Here is a 23,686-nt window from a genome sequence, read left to right as displayed (position 1 = left end):
CAATCTTTGGAATTCTGCTCTAAGTCCAAATCATTGACTTGACAACATGTAGTGGTCTGGTACAGAGCATCACTCGGTTGAGAGCTATACTCCCTTCCTCAAGCTTGGCAGGTTTTCCCAGCAGGAAGGAGGCTGGAGCTGGTGGCTCCCCTATCTGAGTTGGCTCTTTAAGACTTTACAGTTACTGCCTCCTCACTTGTTCTTTGCGCTGAGGTCTTACAGCTTTGAAAAGTGAAAAGTGGTTTATTTTCACAGAAAAGGTGAGGACCTCTTGGGTCTAGTAAATCTCTTTCTGGTGTTAGTGACCTACTCTGTCGCCAGGGTGATAACTCTGACAGGTCCCAGTGAAACCCCTTCATGGTGCCGTTGATCACATTTGCTGCTGGGCATCCTGAGCCCTGACAGTGTGAGACTCAGGACAGGACAGTTTTGCTGGTTGCAGACATGGCCATGGGAAGTCCTGTGTAGCCAGAGGAAGCCAGAAGGGCATGCTGGGCCCTGGCCCTCTTGAGAGGGAATGCACTGGGGAGAAGAACCTTGGCTATTTTCCCATCTTTGCCTAGGTCTGTCTTTCTCAAAGGGAATTTTCTTTTTTTTTGGTGTTCACAAAAAATAATTTTCTTCTAATTCTTTCTGGTACACAATTAAACATTTCCCAGCCGGAATGGAAGTCAAGACAGTAGTGTTTCTTGTAATACCTTATAAACAACAAGACGCAGTCACATCCCCTAGAGCTAAATAGGTAGTTGGCCTGTCTTCCATGTTATCCCAGGTGATAATTTTATCAATCGGATTTTTTTCCCCTGCCATTCCCAACCATCTCTGTCAGCATTATCTGCAAGTTGTGATGTTTGACTCTTTGGCAGCTAAGCTGTGTCATTCCTGAGCAGGCATAAAGATAACAGTAGTTGGAAGGCTTCAGGGAGCACCTTGTGATCTTGGTTGGGAGTCTTAACTGTTCATTTAGTCTGTTTTTTCATGATTCTTGGTAACTAAGGACTGTTTATATTTCAAATAGGATTCAAATATGCACTAAGTTTGTAAAAGGCACTCCCTAAAATATGAACAGTTCAACTTGTTGAACTGCCTGGGTAGGAACAAGGCCTCTTGTGCAGAAGGTCATCTGGTCCAAACTCAAGTGAAGGAACCATAGCCCAGAGAAGTAAAATGACTCACTCTGGGTTGCATGGCTGATCAGTGGCAGAGCTGGGAGACAAACTCTGGCTTCTTGATTTCCAGATTTTCTGCAATACCACACTGAACAACCAACTAATCAACCAATCAACTAACCAACCAATTAATGAGCTGTGGTTATATCTCTGAGATTTTCCAATATGCCCCTCCCCTCTTTTCTCCCCCTTACAGTACGAGGTAAGCAGAGAGCATCATACCTGAGCAGCCTTCTTACTCAGCTCGACGGCGATATCTGAGGCTGAGTTTCCCATTCCAATCACCAAAATGCGTTTCCTTTCAAATCCCTCTGGGTGCTTATATTGGCGGCTATGGAAATACTGGCCTTTGAACTTCTGGATACCTTCAGGGAAAGAAGAGAGACATCCATGAACTATGTCAAGTTAATTTCAGTAAAGCTGTATGCCAGCTTTTCCTTTCTGGAGTCAGTCGTTTGTTTTGCCTCTTTCCCTGTTAGAGGAGTTAAAACATCAAGACCAATGAGCAAATTCAAAGTATGATTAGGATGATAGCACTTCATGTGTAGTAACTAGAAGTGTAATAATTAGAAGAATATTTATCATTCTTATTTTGCAAGAGCAAACAAAAACTAAAATAAGCTAAAAACAAGGCACATTGGAAGGTGAGGGATGGTTTCCACGTTGCAGTAAGTCAGCAACTTAATGGACAAGCCTTTTTTGTTTTTTGAAGGTAAGCATCTCTGTGTCTTTTCCCAGGAACACAGGACTTTATCAAAGTCTTTGTCTTTGATGATGGGTTGCTTGAAAGAGCCTTTGGATCATTAGTTCTCGAAGTGTGGTTCCTTGGCCAGCCGGTGTTATCATCACCTGGGAACCTGTTAGAACTGCAGATTCTGAGCTTCACACCAGACCGACAGAGCTGGGAATGATAGGGGAGGGGCCTAGCAAGTTGTGGTTTTAAAAGCCCTCCAGGTGATTCTGTTTGAGAGTTTCATTGCTTTAGACCAGCAAGCTGCAATTCAGGCTGCATATTGAAATCACTCGAGCAACGCTTAATGGACCTGGGCACACCCTATACCAAATGAGTCTTTGAAGATCATTAGAGCTTTGAAAGCTCCTCAGGTGGTTTGAATAATGTGAGGCTGGGACTGAACCACTGTATTAAAGGTTTTCCTGACGGCCTTGGAAAGGAAGTATGCTCTCTGAGGGAAGGGCCTGGGAGCTTCCATCTTCCCCTGCTTTCCCCACATCCATCACTGTCCGGTAGGAGCATGTGCTTCCAGAAACTCTCCCCAGTAACCCTGGCTGTGGGCATGGTTCTGTGGAAAAGTCTCCAGGGTTGTAACAAAGTCATGAGGGTTTGGCAGGATGGAAACCGGCCAAGGGAGGCACAGGGCTGAAAAGGCCTCTTCAACAGAGAACTAATTAGGGTGAGAATTCTCTGAACTTCTAAGATTTAATGACTTTGGGGGAGGTTGGCTGAATTTCCTGATAATGAAGACCTGGAGATCAACAGAAACAAAGATGCTCTTTGGAGCCTTCAAAGTGTCTTTCTAGCTCTATCCGGATCTTAATCTTACACCCAGTTGCAGCAGCTGGTTCTGCCTGTCAGTCCAACCTGGATGTCTACTCCAAAAAGCTGGGGATCCCCGCAGGCCTCACCTGGAAATGAGTCCAGTGGGATGTTAGGGACGATGTGATGGCCACTGCAAACCATGACTGCATCAAAGACAGCACTTTGCTCCTTGCCGTTTCTCTCGGTAACAACCACCCATTGGCCAGAGGATGAGAAATCCGGGTGTTTTCTCACACTGAGGACGGTTGTCTTGAACACAGAGAAGGCATCACTGAGAATTACTCTGGCACAACAGGGGCCTTGTCCAGGGTGCCCTGGGAGTGGGGATGGGTAGAGTGCAATGTACCTCTGATTCCATTTAGGTTCCCTTTGAATCCATTTCAAGCCTCTTAAGGCAAAGACTGTAAGTGCACCCTGCTCCTTCTTCTTTGGAAGGTGCTACCAGTACTGCTTTGTGCTAGAGGCCTAACTCAGCAGTGGGAACGAGTGTGTGAAGGACTGAATAAGGACTTGAGAGAGGCCCAGAAAAGGAAGATGAGCCCTGGGCAAGGTATAAAATACATGTTCATCATTCAAGTGATTGCACAATCAATATTTATCAAGAACCCTTTTTTGTGTTCACCTATGTGCAGACTCTGTGTTTGAAAAGATATTCCATGTGAAGCCCTTTGCACAGTGACAGCACTCCATAAATGGTAAGTTGTTCATATTTATTATTTTTAAAACAGAGTACATCATATTAGCAATACACTTCATGATCTGATTTGGATGAAATAATTCATTGGTTCATTGATTTTTTTTTTAATGTTGTTTGCTGTCTGGAGGTTTATGAATTTTTTAAAGTGTGCGTAAATGTTGTCTGTGTCTGCTATGTATATAAGAAACAATGTCAAAGGAAGCAATGCTTTTCTTACTTCTAGAGGAGTTGCATGATTCTCCTCTTGTTGGCAAGTATTCGAGTTCCTTATACATGCTTTTCACATTTTCAGATATTTTTCACAATGCTGGGTTGGCAGATTTTGAAGCTGTTCCTATTAAAAATGTATATGGAATGCTAGCATAAATCTTGTGAAAAGGCTATAAAATGTCTAGGCATTTTCAGCTGAGAGTAAAGATTTCAGATTAGTATTTCAGGGTAGTATATTCACTAAAGTACTGTGGATTCTTGCTGTTCAAAATATGGTGCCAGGACCAGCCTTCAGTATCACTGGGGAGTTTATTAGAAATGCAACTGACCTGAGCCGGTTTGCTCCCCTTAGGTAACCTGGTGGTTCTTTGCTCCTGGGAGCTTGCCATGTTGATACAGAACTTAGAGTGAGCACCTCCTTTTACAGTTTGAGTTGAGCCCCTAACATCTTATGACTTATACCAACTTTGAGACCAATAGATGGAAAGTGAGTTTTCAGAACCCCTCTCCAACCTCCAGAAAACAACAGCAGTAAAACAATAAATAAGAGAAATAGAAACTGGGGGAACACTGCATTAGATAGAATGGAACATTTTAATGGTATTTATATATGTAGATTTCCACCAAATCAACTATTATAAATGAATGTAATACAAATCTGGAATAAAACTAAAATTACTGAGAAAATGAGATATGTTTAAAAAGCTCCACTGTTATTTATTCAGAGATAGAATCTAAATTTTATTTCCTAAGCATAGTTACTAATTTTCAGAGTGTAGGTTATTGATAAAAATTCAGGATGTTTAATGAGAATATTGTCTTTTTTTCTTGTTGATTATTAGTTTTTGAGGAATCACAGGAAAGGTAGTTACAATTGTATTTCAAAATGATCTGACTATTCTTATGTTGCTGGAGAATGCATCAAAAATTAGCAAAGATAGTTTCTACAGGCTTCTGGGATGAAAGGAGAGCTGTGAGTTTATTTAGTCCATTTTTCTAAGAAGTTCCATTTCTATGGAGAAGGTAAGAATATGAAATAACAGTATGATTTTTTTTATATGTCCTTTTAAAGGAAATGAGTCTTTAATGGTTATAAATATTAGTTTAGATGCAGTTTCACCATCAGTATCATCATTGAAACCATTAATTTTAACAGATATTTTTCTTCTGTTAATGTACATAATCTGTAATATCAGGGGTAATGACACTACTTTTTGGGCTTTATACCATGCTATTGTTTTTTCAGGAAATAATCAGATTAGAATACTTTGTTTTATTCACAATTACGTTCATTAGCAGAGTAACTTCTCTATTTAAATGGGAGCTAAACTAATGTGGAGAAAACCATTCTCCCCCCACAAAATACAATACCTGGAACTGAATATATTTTAGAAGATCAAAGTTTTTGGCAAAAATCCTGAAATATTCCAGGAGCTTAGAATTGTGCAGGAAGTTTGGAAAGTCTTCAGGCATTGGAAAGTCACTGAAACAGGACATTTCTTTGCTGGTGTTGGTGATGACGGATTGATAGATACTCGCTCGGCCGTCTTCAACATTTTCCTAAAGAATCAAATCAAACAGTAATAATCATGTCTTTAAAAAAAAATCCCTTGGTTTCCTACTCTTTGTCCAAATCTTGCCTCTGTGTGATGTGAACCTCTTTCATTGCTGCAGTGTGACTGAAACATCTGGATGACGAGATGCAGCAAATGTGCTCTATCACCCTGTGGGCTAGGGCCAGAGGGGCTGTCCCCATTGGTGGGACTGGGAGTGGGGACCATCCTTCTCTGACACACTGCAGGATATTTAGCATCCCACGTCTATACCTATTTAATGTCAATCATTGTGGTAACAACCAGCCCCTTTCTGAAATTCCCCCTGGGGAGGCTCTACCCATCTCCCACCTCTTTAGGAACCAAACCCTGGGACACTGGTCCGAAAACACAATGGGGAATTTCAATTAAAATGACTACTGTTGGTGGCAGGTGATTTTCACATCTTAATTTGAATCCCTTGCCTTCATTTTATGCTCCATGCAAATGAACCTTTCTCAAGTGATAACGGTGAGTAACATTAATGCCAATCAAATCCTAAACTTGATGTTAAATGTTAGCAAGTAGGCTTTGGTAGAATAGGAGGCAGCACCTGCTGTGGTTGAGTTTACAATTTCCTCTACAAGAAGTGCTCTGCCTAATGATAATGTCCTTTATGTTAAATCATATAGGAGCCAAGTACAGGGAGTCAATGTCTGTGAAAGCAGCATGGTACCAAAGAGGCTTTTATAAGAAATGTAAATAATGCCACCCAAGAGCTCCTCAATAGATGCTTCTGCATTTGCAGGGACTAAGGCATAATCTCTAGGTGCTGTTAAGACTTAGCACTAGGGTGGGGTGTAAAGAAATGGAAAGGTTGTAGGAACTCATAAATTAATTGCAATGAATTACTTAATCTTACATAAACCACATTATAATCTCTTCCATAGAATGATAAATAAAGGAAAGTAAATATTTAACTCTAATCCTACCGCCGCAATAAATCAGTTGTGCATGTTGCTTTCTCATCATTATTCATAGAAAATCATTACTTTCCTGGCAAGTCCTTAGATCAAGCCTCCTTAGATTTTTGCAACACCCAAAGAGGCAGCTTGTATTAGCAGAAAGAGACTGGTCTTTGGAGTTAGACAGAGGTTTGAACCCATCTCCTTCAGACTGGGTGAGCCTGGACCAGCCAGTGCCCCGGAGCTTCAGCCCTCTCGTCTGTAAACTAGAGATGTTCTAGGTGCTCAGTGGTATCATCACTGTTCCATTTTCCTGAGGAAGCTATAAGCTGCAGCAGAGGCATCAGCTACACAGCTCACTGTTCACCACAGTAGAAGAAAGGCACCCAGGCAGCCACTCTGACACCAAAGAACCGATAAAGGCAGACTCACTATCACTGTCTGAGTTTTCTGATGTTTCCTATACAAGAAGTTGTTCTTGGTTTCAAAGAATTAAAAAAAGAGCAGACTGAGGGATCTTGCCTCTTTTATTAGCAAAGCTCTTTATATGTGTTGGGCTTCTCTGTGTCTTAATTTCAGGGATTATCTGCACTAACATGAGTTACCAAAGCTAAAATGACATTTGCTCTCAGATGATGCTGTTTAAAAGCAATGTGTAGAATCCTTGCTAAATAAAAGTCTGTTTTTAAAGCTCCTCCTCCCTCATACATTTCACTTTTTCTCTTTCTTCCTCATTGATTCATTCATGTATGCATGCATTCATGCCTACCATAGGCCCTTTTCCATTAGCAAGGTGTTTAACTTTCCTAGTCCAGAATCAAGGCTCAGATGATAACAGTGTTACAGTTTTAAGTGGCTTAGTTAAAATTAGTCAGGTTAGGGCATGCCAGCTTTCTAGGTAATTAGTTTGGTTGGTGTTACTATTAACTGTATTAGAATGCAAAGAGAGTTAGAATATGAAGTGGTTTCTGTCTGATACGTAGGGATACTATGATCTGAACTCTGGATGAATAACTCATGGTATTTTTATTTAGATTTCAAATAAATCTAGCTTCAAATTGCACAATACAGTCCTCCTTTGATACTTATAGACATTTGGTCGCAGGCCCTCTTGTGAATGTACGCACCCACGGATGCTCAAGTTCATTATGTAAAATGGTGTACTATTTGCAAAGAACCTCCCCATATCCTCTCATATACTTTAAATCACATCTCTAGATTACTTACAACACCTAATACAATGTACATGCTACGTTAATACTTGCCAACATGGCAAATATAAGTTTTGCTTTTTGGAACTTTCTAGATTTTTTCCCCCAAAATATTTTCAATCCACACTTGTTTGAATCTTCAGATGTGATATGGAGGGCCAACTATATTGAGTTAAACTGATGTACAGACTATTTCTGGATGTTTCAGCATGATTGAACACAATGTCCTTGGCAAGACTGAATGTGAGTTTCTTATCCAACCAAGTTCCCAAAATTGGAAATATTCCATGAATCAAACAACAATACCAGATAATTTTATAAGTAATACAGAGCAGAGTCTGGAGTCAGACTGAGCTGATATCCAAATCCTTCCACCTTTAATGGGTAAGTTACGTAAGGGAGAATCCTCATGTTCTGCTGTAAAACGGGGTTCATTAATAGTTCCAACATTATGCAAATGTTATGAGGCCACAATGCCTGACTCTAAATAATTCTTTGCCTCTATTACCATTATTACAGGCCACTGGAGTTAGTCTTACTAAACCAGTCATAGTTTTGAAATAGCTAAACTAAGATTGACTATTACACTGTAGCCAACATGTTAGTTTTTTCAAGTGCCTTAAGTTGGCTTTCAAATGTGGTGGGCTCCTCTGCTAGGTCAATTTTTAGGGGATTTCGAGTGATGAGAAGAGCTGGTTCTGATGTCTGAGCCCCTAGAGTAACTTCAGAGCCAGGGCACGTCTCTCCTTTAGGGGTCTTACTTGTGCAGTTTGTCAGCAACTGATGATGACATCACAATTAATTTTCTGAAGGTCAAGTAATAATCTTTATTGTTGGGCTGATTGGTATATAGCTATGAAAAAAAGCTTTGTCTCTAGATATACTTCTTCCTATGTTGGCTGAAATAGGTGTCTATATGATTAGACAGATCTGGGTAAAGTCAAGCTTGCTTGGGTTATAAAGGGAAGATGATTCTCATTAATAAACAGATATGTGTCATCTGTCTCTCCTGTCCAGGCCCTGAGCTTGGAGCCCGGGATAAAATGCAACCAGGACACATAGTTGCGATCTTCGTGGAAATTGCTATTATGTTGCATGAAAGTCCTTTTAGGGTGTAGGGATGGAAAGTGGAGACAGAATAAGATGAGAGGCTTTTCTCTCAACCAAGACAAGGACAGGAGACACAGCTTTCAAAACACATAAATATAACTCACATATTTACTTAAAAATACAAGCACTGCCTAAACATGATATTTAAGCTCAAATACAGACAAATAGTCCGAATTCCCTAGCAGATAGAATTTGCTATAATTTACTTGTTTAAGAGAAATGATCCTATGATGAGCATTTTCATCATGTAAACTTTTCTGAATGTCAGGCTATATAGCAAAACCAAGTTAGTTCAGACAGCACTGATTTAGAATTTATGATCTTTTGATCATAGGCTGGACGGAAGTTTATCTTTGGCTCTATAAAAATAAAAAGGTTGTAAAAACTAAATTAAATTGAAGAAAGTTTATAAGGATAATATTTAACCTACTAGAGGGATCAAGCTTATAAAGCAAAAATAGATCAACTTATCACAAATGTGACTCTAAAAGCTTAGTCTTTTTCATTATGAAACATCATTATCTTGACCTCTACCAATCAATAGTTTGTTCTCGTGGCTAGTTACAACCAAGCAGTTGGAAATAATAACATTCTATTTCTTTAAACATATTCCATTATTCCACATTTTCACTCTTTCATGTGGACCTTAAAACTATCTGCCCCATTGCTTGAAATAAGTATAATTGAAAAACTCTTTTTACTTCCTTGTCTTACAGTTAAGGGGAAAACTGTTGTTCCCAGATGCTGTCCGCTAGCCTGTGGGCTAGTTGGATTTGAAGAATTCAGGGGAGCCTTGAAAAATAGAAAGTCTGAGTAGGTCTGGTTTGGGCTCAGATGCCTATATTTTAGAAGTGCTCCCCAGCTGATACGTATATACAGTGAACACTGGGAAACAGCATCCTAGCTCAGGTGTCACTGCACTCTGCCATCTCCCCATTACGCTGGTACTTCCCTGATTGCTGGCCTTGATCACTGGCAGAGCCTTCTAACGAAACTCCCTGACTCAGATATTGCCCACTTTCTTCACTGACTTCAAGGTAACGGGTTCACTCACTGGCATGTGGCAAAAGTCTCTCATAATGAGACCCTGGCTATTCTCTCTAGTCTCATCAGTTATCACTCAGCTGCCTGCATCCTTATTTCCAGCCATATCACATGACTTTCAATTCTCCGAGGGCGTCAGGTTTCACAAGCTTCCATGCCTTCGCACGTGCCATTTGCTCTGCCTAGAACATTGTTCCTTCATATTCGCACGCCTGATCTCTGCTTACTGTCAAGACAAATAAAAGCATCATGCTCTCTAGGAAGCCTGCCTTAGTCTCTGCTGAGTGAGATTCTGCAGTCTCCATGACGCTTAGTGTATCAGCCTTTATAAATTTACAATCTGATGTGGATTTTCTTTAGTATTCCCACCTGAACAATGACCCCTTTGGCTGCAGGAAGTGCTCATTTGTGTCTTTTTAGTACCTAGTATATGCTTGGTGCCTAGTATGCAGTCAGTTGATATGCATGTTGAATGAGTGAAGGAATAAGTAATGTTAACAGGAAGCATTTTTTCATCATTGCAAATAGGGCTTAATGATACTAAAATGGATATTCTGTATCATAATGGGAATAAGTAAATGGTTTTGCTGATAGTATGCTATAAACTTTGTTTTGTTTTATGCATGAAAATGTTATGATTTTGCTGATATTATGGTATAAACTTTATTCTTTATGCAAATATTACTTTTTTCAAAATATTATGGAAAACTAACCAAGATACATCTTAAATTGCTGGTGGAGAGGTTTAAGGACAATCGTATTTTTATTTGATTGCCTGGAGAATTACAAATATCTAACATGTTAAATTTGGTTCTATTAAATGCTCAGCAGTGTACAAAACCTGAAGTTACACTGAATTATGACGTGACAGATTCTTTGGATAAATTTATCTACGAGAAATTCTGAATGTAAAACAAGGGGAAGGTAGTTATCTTTTCAGAGAAGGAAATGGCTTCTAAGCTAGTTCTGTATAATGTTAAATTGAACATAGAATGTGCTGTTAAAAGAGCATGCCAATTAAAACAGAAGAGAGGCTGTGAGGCATAGAAAAAATAGATGTTTAGGCCAGGGTGGAGATGTCACCATATGGGGAATTCCATTTGGTGACATCCCAGGTGCCTGCTTCAGAGTCTTATCTTTCTATTATCAATACTTATATCAATAACTTTGATGGAGATGAATACAGATGACCAAATTTGTGTCTACAAAGCACAGGGGCATAGAAAACATCATGGAGGATTGAAACTTCTAATAAACACTTAACAAAAATTGAAGAATAGCCACTTACCTTTGGCTTTCTCATGTTTAAGTTGGAATTATTAATAACCAGTGTAGAGGAGTATTGTGAGTATAAAATGAGATAATTCACATGAAAATGATTGTATAAATGATAGCTTCTCTTTTGCAAATACTGAAAAGGCCAGTGCAACAGTCAAACTGTCTTACGAGAGGTGTAGCATCCAAACTAAGTGAAGCATAAGCTATAGTGGGCAATTGTCAGGGCAGTTGATTATAATTTTTTTGAGGGTAGTAAATATGTTTGATTTATTTTCCGTTGTCTAAAGCAGTGCCAACCACCTCTTTGGTTCTGAAAAATATACATGTTGTGAAGATAAATTGGTTTGGAATATTGGACCTTGGGGAGTCACATTTTAAGAGGAGAAGTGATATTTCAGATTGAGTCCAGAGGAAGGAAACCAAGATGAAGAGACATTTAGAGGCTATTCCATGAAGATTAATTAAAATAATTGAGTGTATATAGCTGGGTAAAGACATTTAAATCCAAATGTAAAAAGAAATAAAAACAAAAAAGCAACGTGTGTTGGTAACTTCCCTATGAACACAGGTGTTAGGAACAATAAAGAGAGAAGAGCAGGTTAGTGGCAGAAGGAAGATCACGCTTTCCTCTCAATACCCCAGGAAGGTTATTCTGTATGAGGGCTCAGGAGTCTTACAGACCTTCATTTTTGTTCTTTCCCCACTACCTATATCCTCCTGGGTAAGTTGTTCACCCCAAACCTTAGTTTCCTCTTCATATGTAAGTGGGGATAATAGTTATATCTACTTTCTGGGAGTATTGTGAAGAAAAATGAGATGATGCATGGCAAGTGCTTCCCATTGCTGGAGAAAAGTGCTGAAATGTATGTTAATTACCCACCCTTCCCATGTTCCAAAGCGGCCACTAGGAGGTGCTGGAGAGCCTCTGGGGAAGAATTCAGCACCATCTGAGCAGGGCATGGGACAGAAATTCTTAAATTTTGTTTTAACTTGTCACCACTAAATGTGTTAAGTGATTCTAGAAGAATTGTGTGTAAGTATGGAAATTAAAGAATAACTTATTTTAAAATTGATTCTGGTTGGTAGAGTTGTGGTGGGGCAAATTTTCTCTGGGAATGGGTATAGAGACTCCCAGCATCCTTTTCAGTACCGCCTCCCTTTGGCAGTGCAGTCTCCTGGAAATCAAGACCCTCACATGGTCTCATTGGCAGCCTGTGAAATTTTGCTTGCATTTTTCACTCTGCAGTGAAGATTTCTTTGTCTTCTTTGGTTAGAGAAATTGTTTACATTTCTCTATTGGACATTGTTTTAAGAGAAGTTTGAAGTGTGATATTGTTACATACTTAACCATTTTCCATCTAACAAGGTTTAATTAATTCAAATTTTAATTTAACTTTTCTAACCTATAGAATGGTATCTCTAATTCTGAAATTTTAGACACTGGGAACATGATAGCTGGAGAAATATTTTGGGGGCAAAAATTATCTTCCTGGAATGCATCAAGTCTATATATTTTTAAATTTAAATATAATTGACATACAACATTATATTATTTTTCAGATGTATTACAATATAATGATTTGACATTCCTGTGCATTGTGAAATGATTGCTACATTGTCATTTCCCATCTGTCATGTTACAAAATTATAAAAATTATTTTTTCTTGAGATGAGAACTTTTAAGATTTGCTTTCTTAGCAACATCTAAATTTGCAACATAATGTTATTGATTATAGCCACTATGCTGTATATTATATCCTCAGTCATTTATTTTATAACTGGAATTCAGTACCTCTTGATCTCCTTCACCCCTTTCACCAATCTTCCAACCCCCTCCCCTCTGACAACCATCAATTTGTTCTCTGTATTTATGAGTTTTGTTTTGTTTGTTTTATTTCTTTTAAATAGCACATATACATGAAATCATACGGTATTTGCCTTTCTCTGTCTCACTCATTTTACTTAGTATAATACCCTCAAGTTCCATTTATATTGTTGCAAATGGCAAGTTTTCATTCTTATTTATAGCTGAGTAGTGTTCCAGTGTATGCCATATCTTCTTTATCCATTTATCCATTGATGGACACTTAGGTGTTTTTCCCTATATTGGCTTATAAATAATGCTTCGGTGAATATGAAGGTGCATATGTCTTTTCCAATTAGTGGTTTTGTTTTTTTTGGATAAATACCCAGTAGAATTGCTAGATCATTTGGTAGTTCTATTTTTAAGTTTTTGAGGAATCTTCATACTGTTTTCCATAGGGGCTGCACCATTTTATGTTCCCACGAATAGCGTACAAGTATTGCCTTCTCTCCACATCCTCGCCAACACTTCTTATTTCTTGTTCTTTTGATAATAACCATTCTGACTGTAGGGAGGTGATATCTCACTGTGGTTTTTTTAAAAATTGAAGTATAGTCAGTTTACAATGTTGTGTTAATTTCTGGTATACATCATAGTGATTGACTTATACATATATACACATATATATATATTCCTTTTCATATTTTTTCATTATAGTCCATTACAAGGTATAGAATATAGTTCCCTGTGCTATACAGTAGGAGCTTGTCGTTTATCTATTTTATATATGTAGTTAGAATCTGCAAATCCCAGACTCCCAATTTATCCCTCCACCTCCCTGCTTCCCCCATGGTAACCATAAGTTTGTGTTCTATGTCTGTGAGTCTGTTTCTGTTTTGTAAATAAGTTCATTTGTGTCATTTCCACATATAAATGATATCATATATTTTTCTTTTTCTTTCTGCCTTACTCCACTTAGTATGACAATCTCCAGGTCCATCCATGTTGCTGCAAATGGCATTATTTTTTTCTTTTTTTTTTTTAATGGCTGAGTAGATTTCCATTGTATAAATATACCACAACTTCTTTATCCAGTCATCTGTCGATGGACATTTAGGTTGTTTCCATGTCTTGGCTATTGTAAATAGGGCTGCTATGAACATTGGGGTGCATGTATCTTTTTGAATTAGAGTTTCCTCTGGATGTGTGCCCAGGAGTGGGATTGCTGGATCATATGGTAAGTCTATTTTTTTTTTTTTTTTTTTAGTTTTTTAAGGAATCTCCATAGAGTTTTCCATAATGGCTGCAGTAAACTACATTCCCACCAGCAGTGTAGGAGGGTTCGCTTTTCTCTATACCCTTTCCAGCATTTATCATTTGTGGACTTTTTAATGATGGCCATTCTGATTGGTGTGAGGTGATACCTCATTGTTGTTTTGATTTTTATTTCTCTGATAATTAGTGATACTGAGCATTTTTTTCACTTGCCTATTTGCCATATGTTCATCTTCACTGGAGAAATGTTTATTTAGGTCTTCTGCCCATTTTTGGATTGGGTTGTTTGTTTGTTTGTTTTTGTTATTGAATTGTATGAGCTGTTTGTATATTCTGGAAAGTAAGCCCTTGTCAGCTGCTTTATTTGCAAATATTTTCTCCCATTCAATATGTTGTCTTTTCATGTTGTTTATAGTTTCCTTTGCTGTGCAAAAGCTTATAAGTTCAATTAGGTCTCATTTGTTTATTTTTGCTTTTATTTCTTTTGCCTGGGTAGACTGCCCTAGGAGAACATTGCTAAGATTTATGTCAGAGAATATTTTGCCTATGTTTTCTTCTGGGAGGTTTATAGTGTCCTGTCTTATGTTTAAGTCTTGAAAGACTTATACAGGAAGAACTATAAAATATTGATTAAGGAAACTGAAGATAATTTAAAGAAATGAAAGATACCCCATGCTCTTGGATTGGAAGGATTAATATCATTAAAATGGCCATACTACCCAAAGCCACCTACAAATTTAATGCAGCCCCTATCAAATTCCCCAGGACATTTTTTTCCCCACGGAACTAGAACAAATAATCCTAAAATTTATATGGAACCACAAAAGACCCAGAATTGCCACAGCAGTACTGAAGAAAAAGAATGAATCTGGAGGAATAACCTTCCCAGACTTCAGACAATACTGTAGAGATACAGTAATCAAAACAGTGTTGTATTGGCACAAATACAGACATATTAATAGAACAGAATAGATAACCCAGAAATAAATCTACACACTTACAGTCAATTAATCTTCAACAAAGGAGACAAGAATATGTAATGGAGAAAAGACAGTCTCTTTGCCACGTGGTGCTGGGAAAGCTGGACAGTCACATGTTAATCAGTGAAGTTAGAACACTCACACTATACACAAAAATAAACTCAAGATGCCTTCTTGGTCTTTTATTACAGTCTTTGTTTTAAAGTTTATTTTGTCTGATATAAGTATAGCTACCTCAGATTTCGTTTTGTTTCCATTTGCAAAATGAAAAACGTTTTTTAAATCTCTTTACTTTCAGCCTGTTCTGCTCATTCTTTTCTTGAGTTTGGTCAATGTGTTTATGACCATTACCTTTAATTCTTTACAGATAATATTTTTTGACATTTTTTTATTGAGTAATAGCCATTTTACAATGTTGTGTCAAATTCCAGTGTAGAGCACAATTTTTCAGTTATACATGAACATACATATATATATTGTCACACATTTTTTTTCGCTGTGAGCTACCACAAGATCTTGTATGTATCTCCCTGTGCTATACAGTATAATCTTGTTTATCTGTTCTACATTCTACAGTCTGTCCCTCCCCCCCCCCCCGATAAATTATTTATCTCCTTTCCATTAAGGTTTTTCTGGGGTTTTATTGTTCTTTCATTTGGAACATGTTCCTTTGTCTCCTCATTTTGCTAGTCTCTCTGTGTTTGTTTCTGTGTATTAGGTAAAATAGCTGTCTTTCCCAATATTAAAGGAGTGTCCTTGTGTAAGAGATGAACTTGTCATTTCACCTTGTCATCACTCTTGGTTGTCTCTTGAGCCTTTGTGATTGTCTAAGTAGCCTAATTTTTTTCTTGATAGGTCCCATTTGTTGGGGTGCCAAGAACTGTCTCTGTGATTTTTTCAGACTATAGGGCCCAGAATGCAGTCTTCCCTGGCCTCCAGAGCAAGGTGCCCTAGTGGCATCCACTGTGTGGTCTGCACCTGCCCACTGGTTTCGGTGAGGCCTTGAGAGTGGCTTGGAGGTAGGGTGCCTGCTTGGCTGGCTTTGGTAGGACTAAAGGAGCAGCACAGGGGCAGGGTGCATCCACCAGTGTTATCAGGTGAGAGGAGAGTGCAAAATGGTGCCTGCTAGTGCTGGTGCTAGCAAGGTAGGGAGAATGCAAAACTGGTGCTCGCCAGTGCCTCCATCTCCAGTGATAGTCCCAGCAAGTTCCTGCTCCTCTCGCAGGTGCTTTAAGACTAGCAAATGAATCTCCTTCACATATGATCTAGGAACTTCCCAAATGGCTGCTTTTGTGCTGAGTCCAAGGTGAATGAGTCAGTGTGTGAGCCCTTTAAGAGCAGAATCTCCATTCCCTATAAGCCTGATGTTCTCTTGGATGCAAACCCTGTTGGCTTTCAAAGACAAGCCATTTGCTCTTCAGGGAGAAGCTCTCTGTTCATCCCTCCCACCTGTGGGTTGCCATGCAAGGGCGGGGTTTTGGGCAAGAACATGTCTCTGCCTGTCCTACCTGTCTCAGTGTGGCCTCTTTATCCTTTGTTGTGGAGGAGCTGCTCAGCTAATTTTGAGGTCCTTCCCAGAGGGAGTTGCTCTATATGTATCTGTAGATTTGTTGTATACATAGGAGGAGGTGAGTTCAGAATCTTCCTACAATGCCGTCTTGTACCACTTCAATCCATCAAATCATATTTTTGACGGACCACTCAAAACTCTTACATTTTCTGCCTCCAAATTAATAATTAAATAAAGGACATTTGACTCTTTAATATTAAATCTCGAAACAGGCAGTAAAACAAAGCAATGACCAATTTATCATTAAACAGAAATTTGTTGAAATTTCACATTTCTTTCTTAGGTGAAAAAACAAAACAAAACAAAACATCTACCTGGTGGGGAAAATCCCAAATGGAATCTATATGTGAACCAAGAGTAGACAAAAATAGCACACCTTTAGTTAAGACCGAAATGATCATTTAATCACATCACCCTCTCAGGTCAAGCTGTAATGATTCTAATGATCAATTGTTAGTAGGAAATAAATGTGATCCAAGCTGTTTGTCCAGTTTCCTTTCGGCAACATTACCTGTTCCGTATAAGGATCAACATCTCCATCATTAGCTCTGAGAGTGCTTGGATAGTTGAATAAACAGATTTGTTTGCTTGGTATTTGAGCAATGTTTGCCAAATCTCATCTTAGGATTCATTTGAGACTCTTGTTAAAAATAGATTCCCCTCCTCAGAAGACTTTGATTCAGTAAGTCTGGGCTAGTTTTCAAGAATCAGTATTTTTTAAGAAACCTTCTAGACATGTCTTATAATTATATACATTTGAGAAATGTTAAAAATTCCTTCTGATATGAGATTCAGTCTGAACTGGCAAAGCACGTGTGCTGGATGTCCTTCCCGTAACCTGACTGGTCAGCCCTTTGGATGACCTCTGCTGATGCGATTTCCACACACTCAAACGTTTCACTCCTGTCTGGAGTGTTCTCACCTGTTTTAATTCCTCACTTGAGTGTACCTGCTACATAATCCTAAAGTCACTGCTCTTGAGTTCTGAGATGAAAATTTGTTCAACCTTTTTGAGCAAGAATGCACATTAGGGTTATAATTAGGGGATTAGCTGCTTAAGACTCATAGAGACCCAGGTTTGAATGTTAATTCCTGCAGGTGTGTGACCATGACCAAGTCACTTAACCTCCCCCAGTTTCTGTTGGCTTGTCTATGACCTATAAATACAGTTATTATTACATGAATTATTTCCCTCAATCTTCAAAGTAGCCTTAGGAGATAATTATGCTTTTCTGTTGTTATCCTCATTATAAACAGCTGAGAAAACTAAGACACAGGAATGTAAATAACTCGCCCAAGACACTTAGGACATGGCAGACTAATTACTTACATAACAGATTATTAGAAGAAATAATTATAAATCTTTACAGCTCTCTATCTTTGTAATTTTTCCAATTTTTATACAAATTCTGATGGACAGCTAGCATTACCAATATTTGAGTTAGGCTAATAGAATAAATTTGATAAATAAAATGCATTTAATAATATATTTAAAGAGTTTCCCAGCAGTTACACTAGGGTGTCATCAGTAAAGCCAAGCAAACAAATACAATTTATTTATCAGAAAAAGTCAGCAGTAACAAGAACTCACTCTGAAAAACCAAGTGCTCAATGATTAGAATAGAAGTGGTGTCTTGAAAAGAATCCCTGTCATTTCTGTTCTGTAAAGTGTTCTCTAATATCAGTAAATTGGTTTGGGAATAATAAATATTTGGTTTGCAAGACAACCGCTGGATCCCTAAGAAGAGGTTCTTATATACCTGGGTTAGTCACCTGTGTTAGAATAATAATGACCTGGAGAGGCACCAGCCTGTTTCTTCAGTCCCTGTACAGCAGCATGAAATCAATCTTATTAAAGTTGTTTAGGAAATCCCTCCGTAAAGCCCATCAGTAGCATGATTCACCCTACAAGAGCAGCACAACCTGTTCAAGAAACAAGAAGATCTCACTTACCTTGAACCTCCACAGCCCTCCAATATCTTCAGTCTTCTCAAAGCAAGTGGGCTCAAGTCCCTCATCCACACAGCACTTCAGAGAGATCAGGCCACTGACCCCAGCTCCAATCACTGCCACTTTCTTTGCCATGGTGTCCTGTCAAGGAGTTGATCAATTAATGCTGCTTCATGGAGGCAAAAGGCAAGAGAACCCTTATGGCGTGAACAGGAATTGGCTTTATATGCAGCAGCAGTGGTAATTTGGTCAGCAGCACTAATTGAATTAAATGCCTTACCAGTCAAATACAGTCCCCTCTTCCCCTTGAGAGAAGCCAAGCTGTGCCATGGACTTTGCTGCAAACCTTGTTTACAACGTCTTAGTTTAACATTTAAAAGCAACCCATTTAAAAAAGCCAACCAATTCAGCAACATAGTACTCGGGATAAGAGCCAAATCTTCAGTTACGTTCTTCTTCAGAGTGCTTTTTTCAGCTGCTTTCCCCAGCTATCATCCTTACCTCCGTTTTTGCCTTTTGGTGCCCTCTCTGACGGAGTAGTTTTCTGTGTTGGTTGTGTGCTGGGAGGAAGTCAGAAATGTTTTAAGAGTTGGAGGAGGCTGTGAGAAATGGGAGGAGCTCTCATTCCTGCGGCATTCTGCCAGTGACACTCCAAGGCCTTTGTTAGGAGTCCTAAAATTAAGCAAGAGGCTTATATTCTGAGGTCTAGAGTAGTAGCAGGGATGTCTTTACAGTAACAACATTGTATGGTTACACATGTAACATGCAGATAGTTTAAAAATCCTTTCTATAATGGATGTAACTGATGTTCATCAACAAGTTAGCAAGTATGGACAAGTAAAAACAAGTTAAAATTATCCCTTACTACACCAAACAGACATCGCTATAATCACTGTTGACATTTTTGTATACCTTTTATTTACATGTATACATATGCACAACCAAAAATGGAGTCACACTCTAAGTATAATTTTCAACTTGATTTTTCACTTTACTATATAATGTCTCAATTAAAAAGAAAAAAGATAAGTCATTTTATTGACATTGGGTCACTAATTTTATAACTAGCTTATGAACAATTCTCCAGTTATATCTTCACTATCCCTTCTCTGGTTACTTACAATCTCAAAAAAAAAGTCCTGTAAGTAATAATAATACCTGACAAACAAAACACTCAGATATGCTAGCAATTTTTTAAACTAACTGAACCCTGGAGAGATGACTGAACTCTTGGGCAGATGGTCTAGCTCTTCCCCAGTAGGTAACCTTTCTAGAGATTCATATCCTTTTGTGTCCAGTTGAACATACACTTTTGTTCTCAGCAGCAACCATCAGCTTAGGAGCAGGCATCTTCTTGCCATCAGTACCAGCCAAGAAGCTTGCTCAACAGACATCCCTGGCAGGCAAGTGGTACTTAGGTATGCCAAGGACTAACAAGTCTCCTGGGGAGAATGGGTATATCCACAAACGAACCATAAAGCACTTGGCCAATTTTCTGTTAGTGGATCTTTAGATTTTTTATAAGTTATTGCTATTATGAAAATGCTTTAGTGAACACTATTTATATATATCTCTTCCACTCTTACCATATCATATTCTCAGGATAAGTACCTAAAAGGGGAATTGCTGAATGAAAGTGTATGCCCATTTGAATGTCTACAGTTCTCCTCACACTAATGTATGAAACACTTGGAGATCTTATTAAAATGCAGATGCAGATTCAATAGATATGGGGTGGGTTGGAGAGTCTTCATTTCTAACATGATCCTAGGTGATTCCAATGCTGCCGGTCTTTAGATCACATTTTGAATTGCAGGTTTCTACCATGTTTTGACAAATTGCCTTCTAGGAAGCAAATTCTTTCTTTCTCTTTTTTTTGGGGGGGTGGTAGGAGGAGAGGTAATTAGGTTTGTTTATTTATTTACTTTGGAAGAGATACTGGGGATTGGACTCAGGACCTTGTGCATGCTAGGCAGACACTCTACCACTTGAGCTGTATCTTCTCCCATGCAAATACTTTCTAATAGTGTTTTATGTTTACAAAGTGTATTAAAGCATAAAAATATTTCACAAACATTAATTCATTTGATTAATTCAGGACTGTAGGTATTATCACCCATTTTCTGTTTTATGGATGTGGAAACGAGCTTGGCTTGGCTACTAGGAAGTTTAAAAATAACCAGGGTGGTAACAAGCTTCTTAAAACCCTGCCATACAAGGAGCCACTGAAGAGGCTTTTGATGTTTAGCCCAGAGGATATATATTGAAAAGTATATGATAATTGCCTTCAAAAAGGCTGTTATGTGGGAAAGGTTATATAAGCCTATTTTGGGTAGATGCAGAAGTCTATTTAGGATCACATTTGTGAATGTTATAGGAAAGCTGTTTGCCTCGATACAAGAAAGAACTTTCCGGCTAACAAGGCTGTACGATATGGAATGGGCTGTTTTGGGAGGCAGTGAATTCCCTATCACTGCAAGTATTCAGACCGAGGTTAGAAAACCACTTGTTACTGGTTGGTAGAAGAATTCAGGCAGGGTGTGTTAGTGAAGTGGAGTTGTCCTAACTTCAAGATTTTAGTGTCTGAGATCTGAATTCTGTCCTATTCAGTTGTAGTTCTAAGACAGGCACAAAGTTGCTGAGAACACTTTAGATTGGGTTTGAAAGTATGCTGGTTACTTTCAACTAGCATACTGGTAGGGGAAGGAGAGGCTGTTGGCACTAAGTACCCATTCACGTGTCTGGGATCCTGGAACCATTGACATTCCTGAAAGGTTCCAAGCTCTCTTAATTATGGCTACTCCCATGATAACAATGTATAGATAAGCCCCGGTATCTCTTTCTCTTTCCATTTTTACTTTTTGCTATATATTTCACAGAAAACTTTTCTTAAAACCATGTCTCACTCCCTGAGAATGGGAAGCACAGAGCCAGGAGGACAAATTTTCTCATTAAGTTGTTATAGGTCATTAGGTAAATGACAAGCTAAACTAGTCTTATTATCCCTTGACCATGACCCAGTTTTACTGTTTGGATGCACTCACCTGTATCTCTTGTGTGATGCATATAGTCCCATCATTTGTATGTGCCGTGTATTTTCTGGGTCAGTTCTCTTTTAAAATAATCCTCCTGAATCTTCCAGATCAAGAGAGTGAACCAAGTTAGCCTTTATATTTACTACCCTTCCCAAAATCTCATTGAAGTGGTAGCAAAGTTATACAAAAGAAAGAAATCCATGACAGGTCTGAGAAAAGGAAGTACTCTTTGGACCAGATTTAAAAAAAAAAAAAAGTTTTATTGGGATATAATTAATATGCTATATAATTCACTTATTTAATTTAAGTAGTTTAACCATTTAACCATTTAATTCAATGGTTTTTTTAGTATATTCACAGATTTGTACAACCATCACTACAATTTCGTCATCTGCCCCACCCAAGAACTCTTACACCCAATAGCAGTCACTCCCCACACCCTAGTTTTAGGCAACCACTAATTACTTTCCATTGCTATAGGTTTGCTGATTCTGAACATTTCATACAAATGGAATCATATGATCTATGTTTTATTTTTGGTGTCAATGGCTTCTTTCACTTAGCAGAATGTTTTTAAGGTTCACTTATATTATAGCATGTCTCAGTATTTCATATCTTTTTATTGCTGAATGAAATTGCATTGTATGGATACCACATTTAATTTAATTTTAACCATTTATCAGTTGATGGATGTTTGGGTTGTTTCTACATTCTGGCTGTTTATGAATAATGCTGCTGTATGGATTAATGTGTACATTTTTGTGTGAGTGTATGTTTTCATTTCTCTTAGACACATATCTAGGGGTAGAATTGCTGGGTCATATGATAACTCTATGTTTAGTGTTTTGAGGAACTGCTAAACTGTTTATAAAATAGCTATATTTTACATTCCCACCAGGAATTTATGAGGATTCCAATTTCTTTATATCTTCAACACTTGGTATTGTCTGTCTTTTAGGCTATAATCATCCTAGAGGATGTGAAGTGGCATCTCACTATGGTTTTGATTTGCAGTTTTTTTTTTTTTTGGGTTTACGTTGTTTATTTCTTTGCTTTCCAGTAGTACCTTTTACATAGCAACTTTACATTTTTTTTTAACATTTTTTATTGATTTATAATCATTTACAATGTTGTGTCAAATTCCAGTGTTCAGCACAATTTTTCAGTTATTCATGGATATATACACACTCATTGTCACATTTTTTTCTCTGTGAGTTATCATAACATTTTGTGTATATTTCCCTGTGCTATACAGTGTAGTCTATTCTACAATTTTGAAGTCCCAGTCTATCCCTTCCCACCCTCCACCCCCCTGGTAACCACAAGTCTGTATTCTCTGTCTGTGAGTCTATTTCTGTCCTTTATTTACGCTTTGTTTTTGTTTGTTTGTTTTTGTTTTTTAGATTCCACATATGAGTGATCTCATATGGTATTTTTCTTTCTCTTTCTGGCTTACTTCACTTAGAATGACATTCTCCAGGAGCATCCATGTTGCTGCAAATGGCATTATGTTGTCGGTTTTTATGGCTGAGTAGTATTCCATTGTATAAATATACCACCGCTTCTTTATCCAGTCACCTGTTGATGGACATTTAGGCTGTTTCCATGTTTTGGCTATTGTAAATAGTGCTGCTATGAATATTGGGGTGCAGGTGTCATCCTGAAGTAGATTTCCTTCTAGATACAAGCCCAGGAGTGGGATTCCTGGGTCATATGGTAAGTCTATTCCTAGTCTTTTGAGGAATCTCCACACTGTTTTCCATAGTGGCTGCACCAAACTGCATTCCCACCAGCAGTGTAGGAGGGTTCCCCTTTCTCCACAGCCTCTCCAGCATTTGTCATTTGTGGATTTTTGAATGACGGCCATTCTGACTGGTGTGAGGTGATACCTCATTGTAGTTTTGATTTGCATTTCTCTGATAATTAGTGATATTGAGCATTTTTTCATGTGCTTTTTGATCATTTGTATGTCTTCCTTGGAGAATTGCTTGTTTAGGTCTTCTGCCCATTTTTGGATTGGGTTGTTTATTTTTTTCTTATTGAGTCGTATGAGCTGCTTATATATTCTGGAGATCAAGCCTTTGTCGGTTTCACTTGCAAAAATTTTCTCCCATTCCGTAGGTTTTCTTCTTGTTTTACTTCTGGTTTCCTTTGCTGTGCAGAAGCTTGTAAGTTTCATTAGGTCCCATTTGTTTATTCTTGCTTTTATTTCTTCTAGGAGAAAATTTTTGAGATGTATGTCAGATAATGTTTTGCCTGTGTTTTCCTCTAGGAGGTTTATTGTATCTTGTCTTATGT

The 23,686-nt window shown here is 38.2% G+C and overlaps 1 protein-coding gene and 1 long non-coding RNA gene across 5 annotated transcripts in view; one reads left to right on the top strand and one right to left on the bottom strand.

Annotated features, from left to right (window-relative positions):
* The window catches only part of FMO2 (flavin containing dimethylaniline monoxygenase 2), a 28,580-nt gene extending 9,502 nt beyond the window's left edge, over positions 1–19,078 (bottom strand). Inside the window, exons 1-5 of the mRNA XM_010984503.3 lie at positions 18,855–19,078; positions 18,357–18,494; positions 5,006–5,194; positions 2,814–2,976; positions 1,392–1,534 (exon numbers count right to left, since the gene is read on the bottom strand). Coding sequence (XP_010982805.2) covers positions 1,392–1,534; positions 2,814–2,976; positions 5,006–5,194; positions 18,357–18,488 — 627 coding nt within the window. The 5' untranslated portion in view covers positions 18,489–18,494; positions 18,855–19,078. The remainder of the gene's footprint in view (positions 1–1,391; positions 1,535–2,813; positions 2,977–5,005; positions 5,195–18,356; positions 18,495–18,854) is intronic.
* LOC105092756 (uncharacterized) overlaps positions 1–23,686 on the top strand; it is a 182,058-nt gene that overhangs the window by 71,174 nt on the left and 87,198 nt on the right. For all 4 annotated transcript variants that reach the window (XR_010377542.1, XR_837475.3, XR_004131543.2 and 1 more), the window contains exon 2: positions 3,360–3,422. This is a non-coding gene — a long non-coding RNA (uncharacterized LOC105092756). The remainder of the gene's footprint in view (positions 1–3,359; positions 3,423–23,686) is intronic.

The sequence above is a fragment of the Camelus dromedarius genome, chromosome 23 (assembly GCF_036321535.1).
Source record: "Camelus dromedarius isolate mCamDro1 chromosome 23, mCamDro1.pat, whole genome shotgun sequence".
Lineage (NCBI taxonomy): Eukaryota > Metazoa > Chordata > Mammalia > Artiodactyla > Camelidae > Camelus > Camelus dromedarius.
The sequence above is the reverse complement of the archived record's forward strand: the minus strand, read 5'-3'. Positions and strand labels throughout refer to the sequence as shown.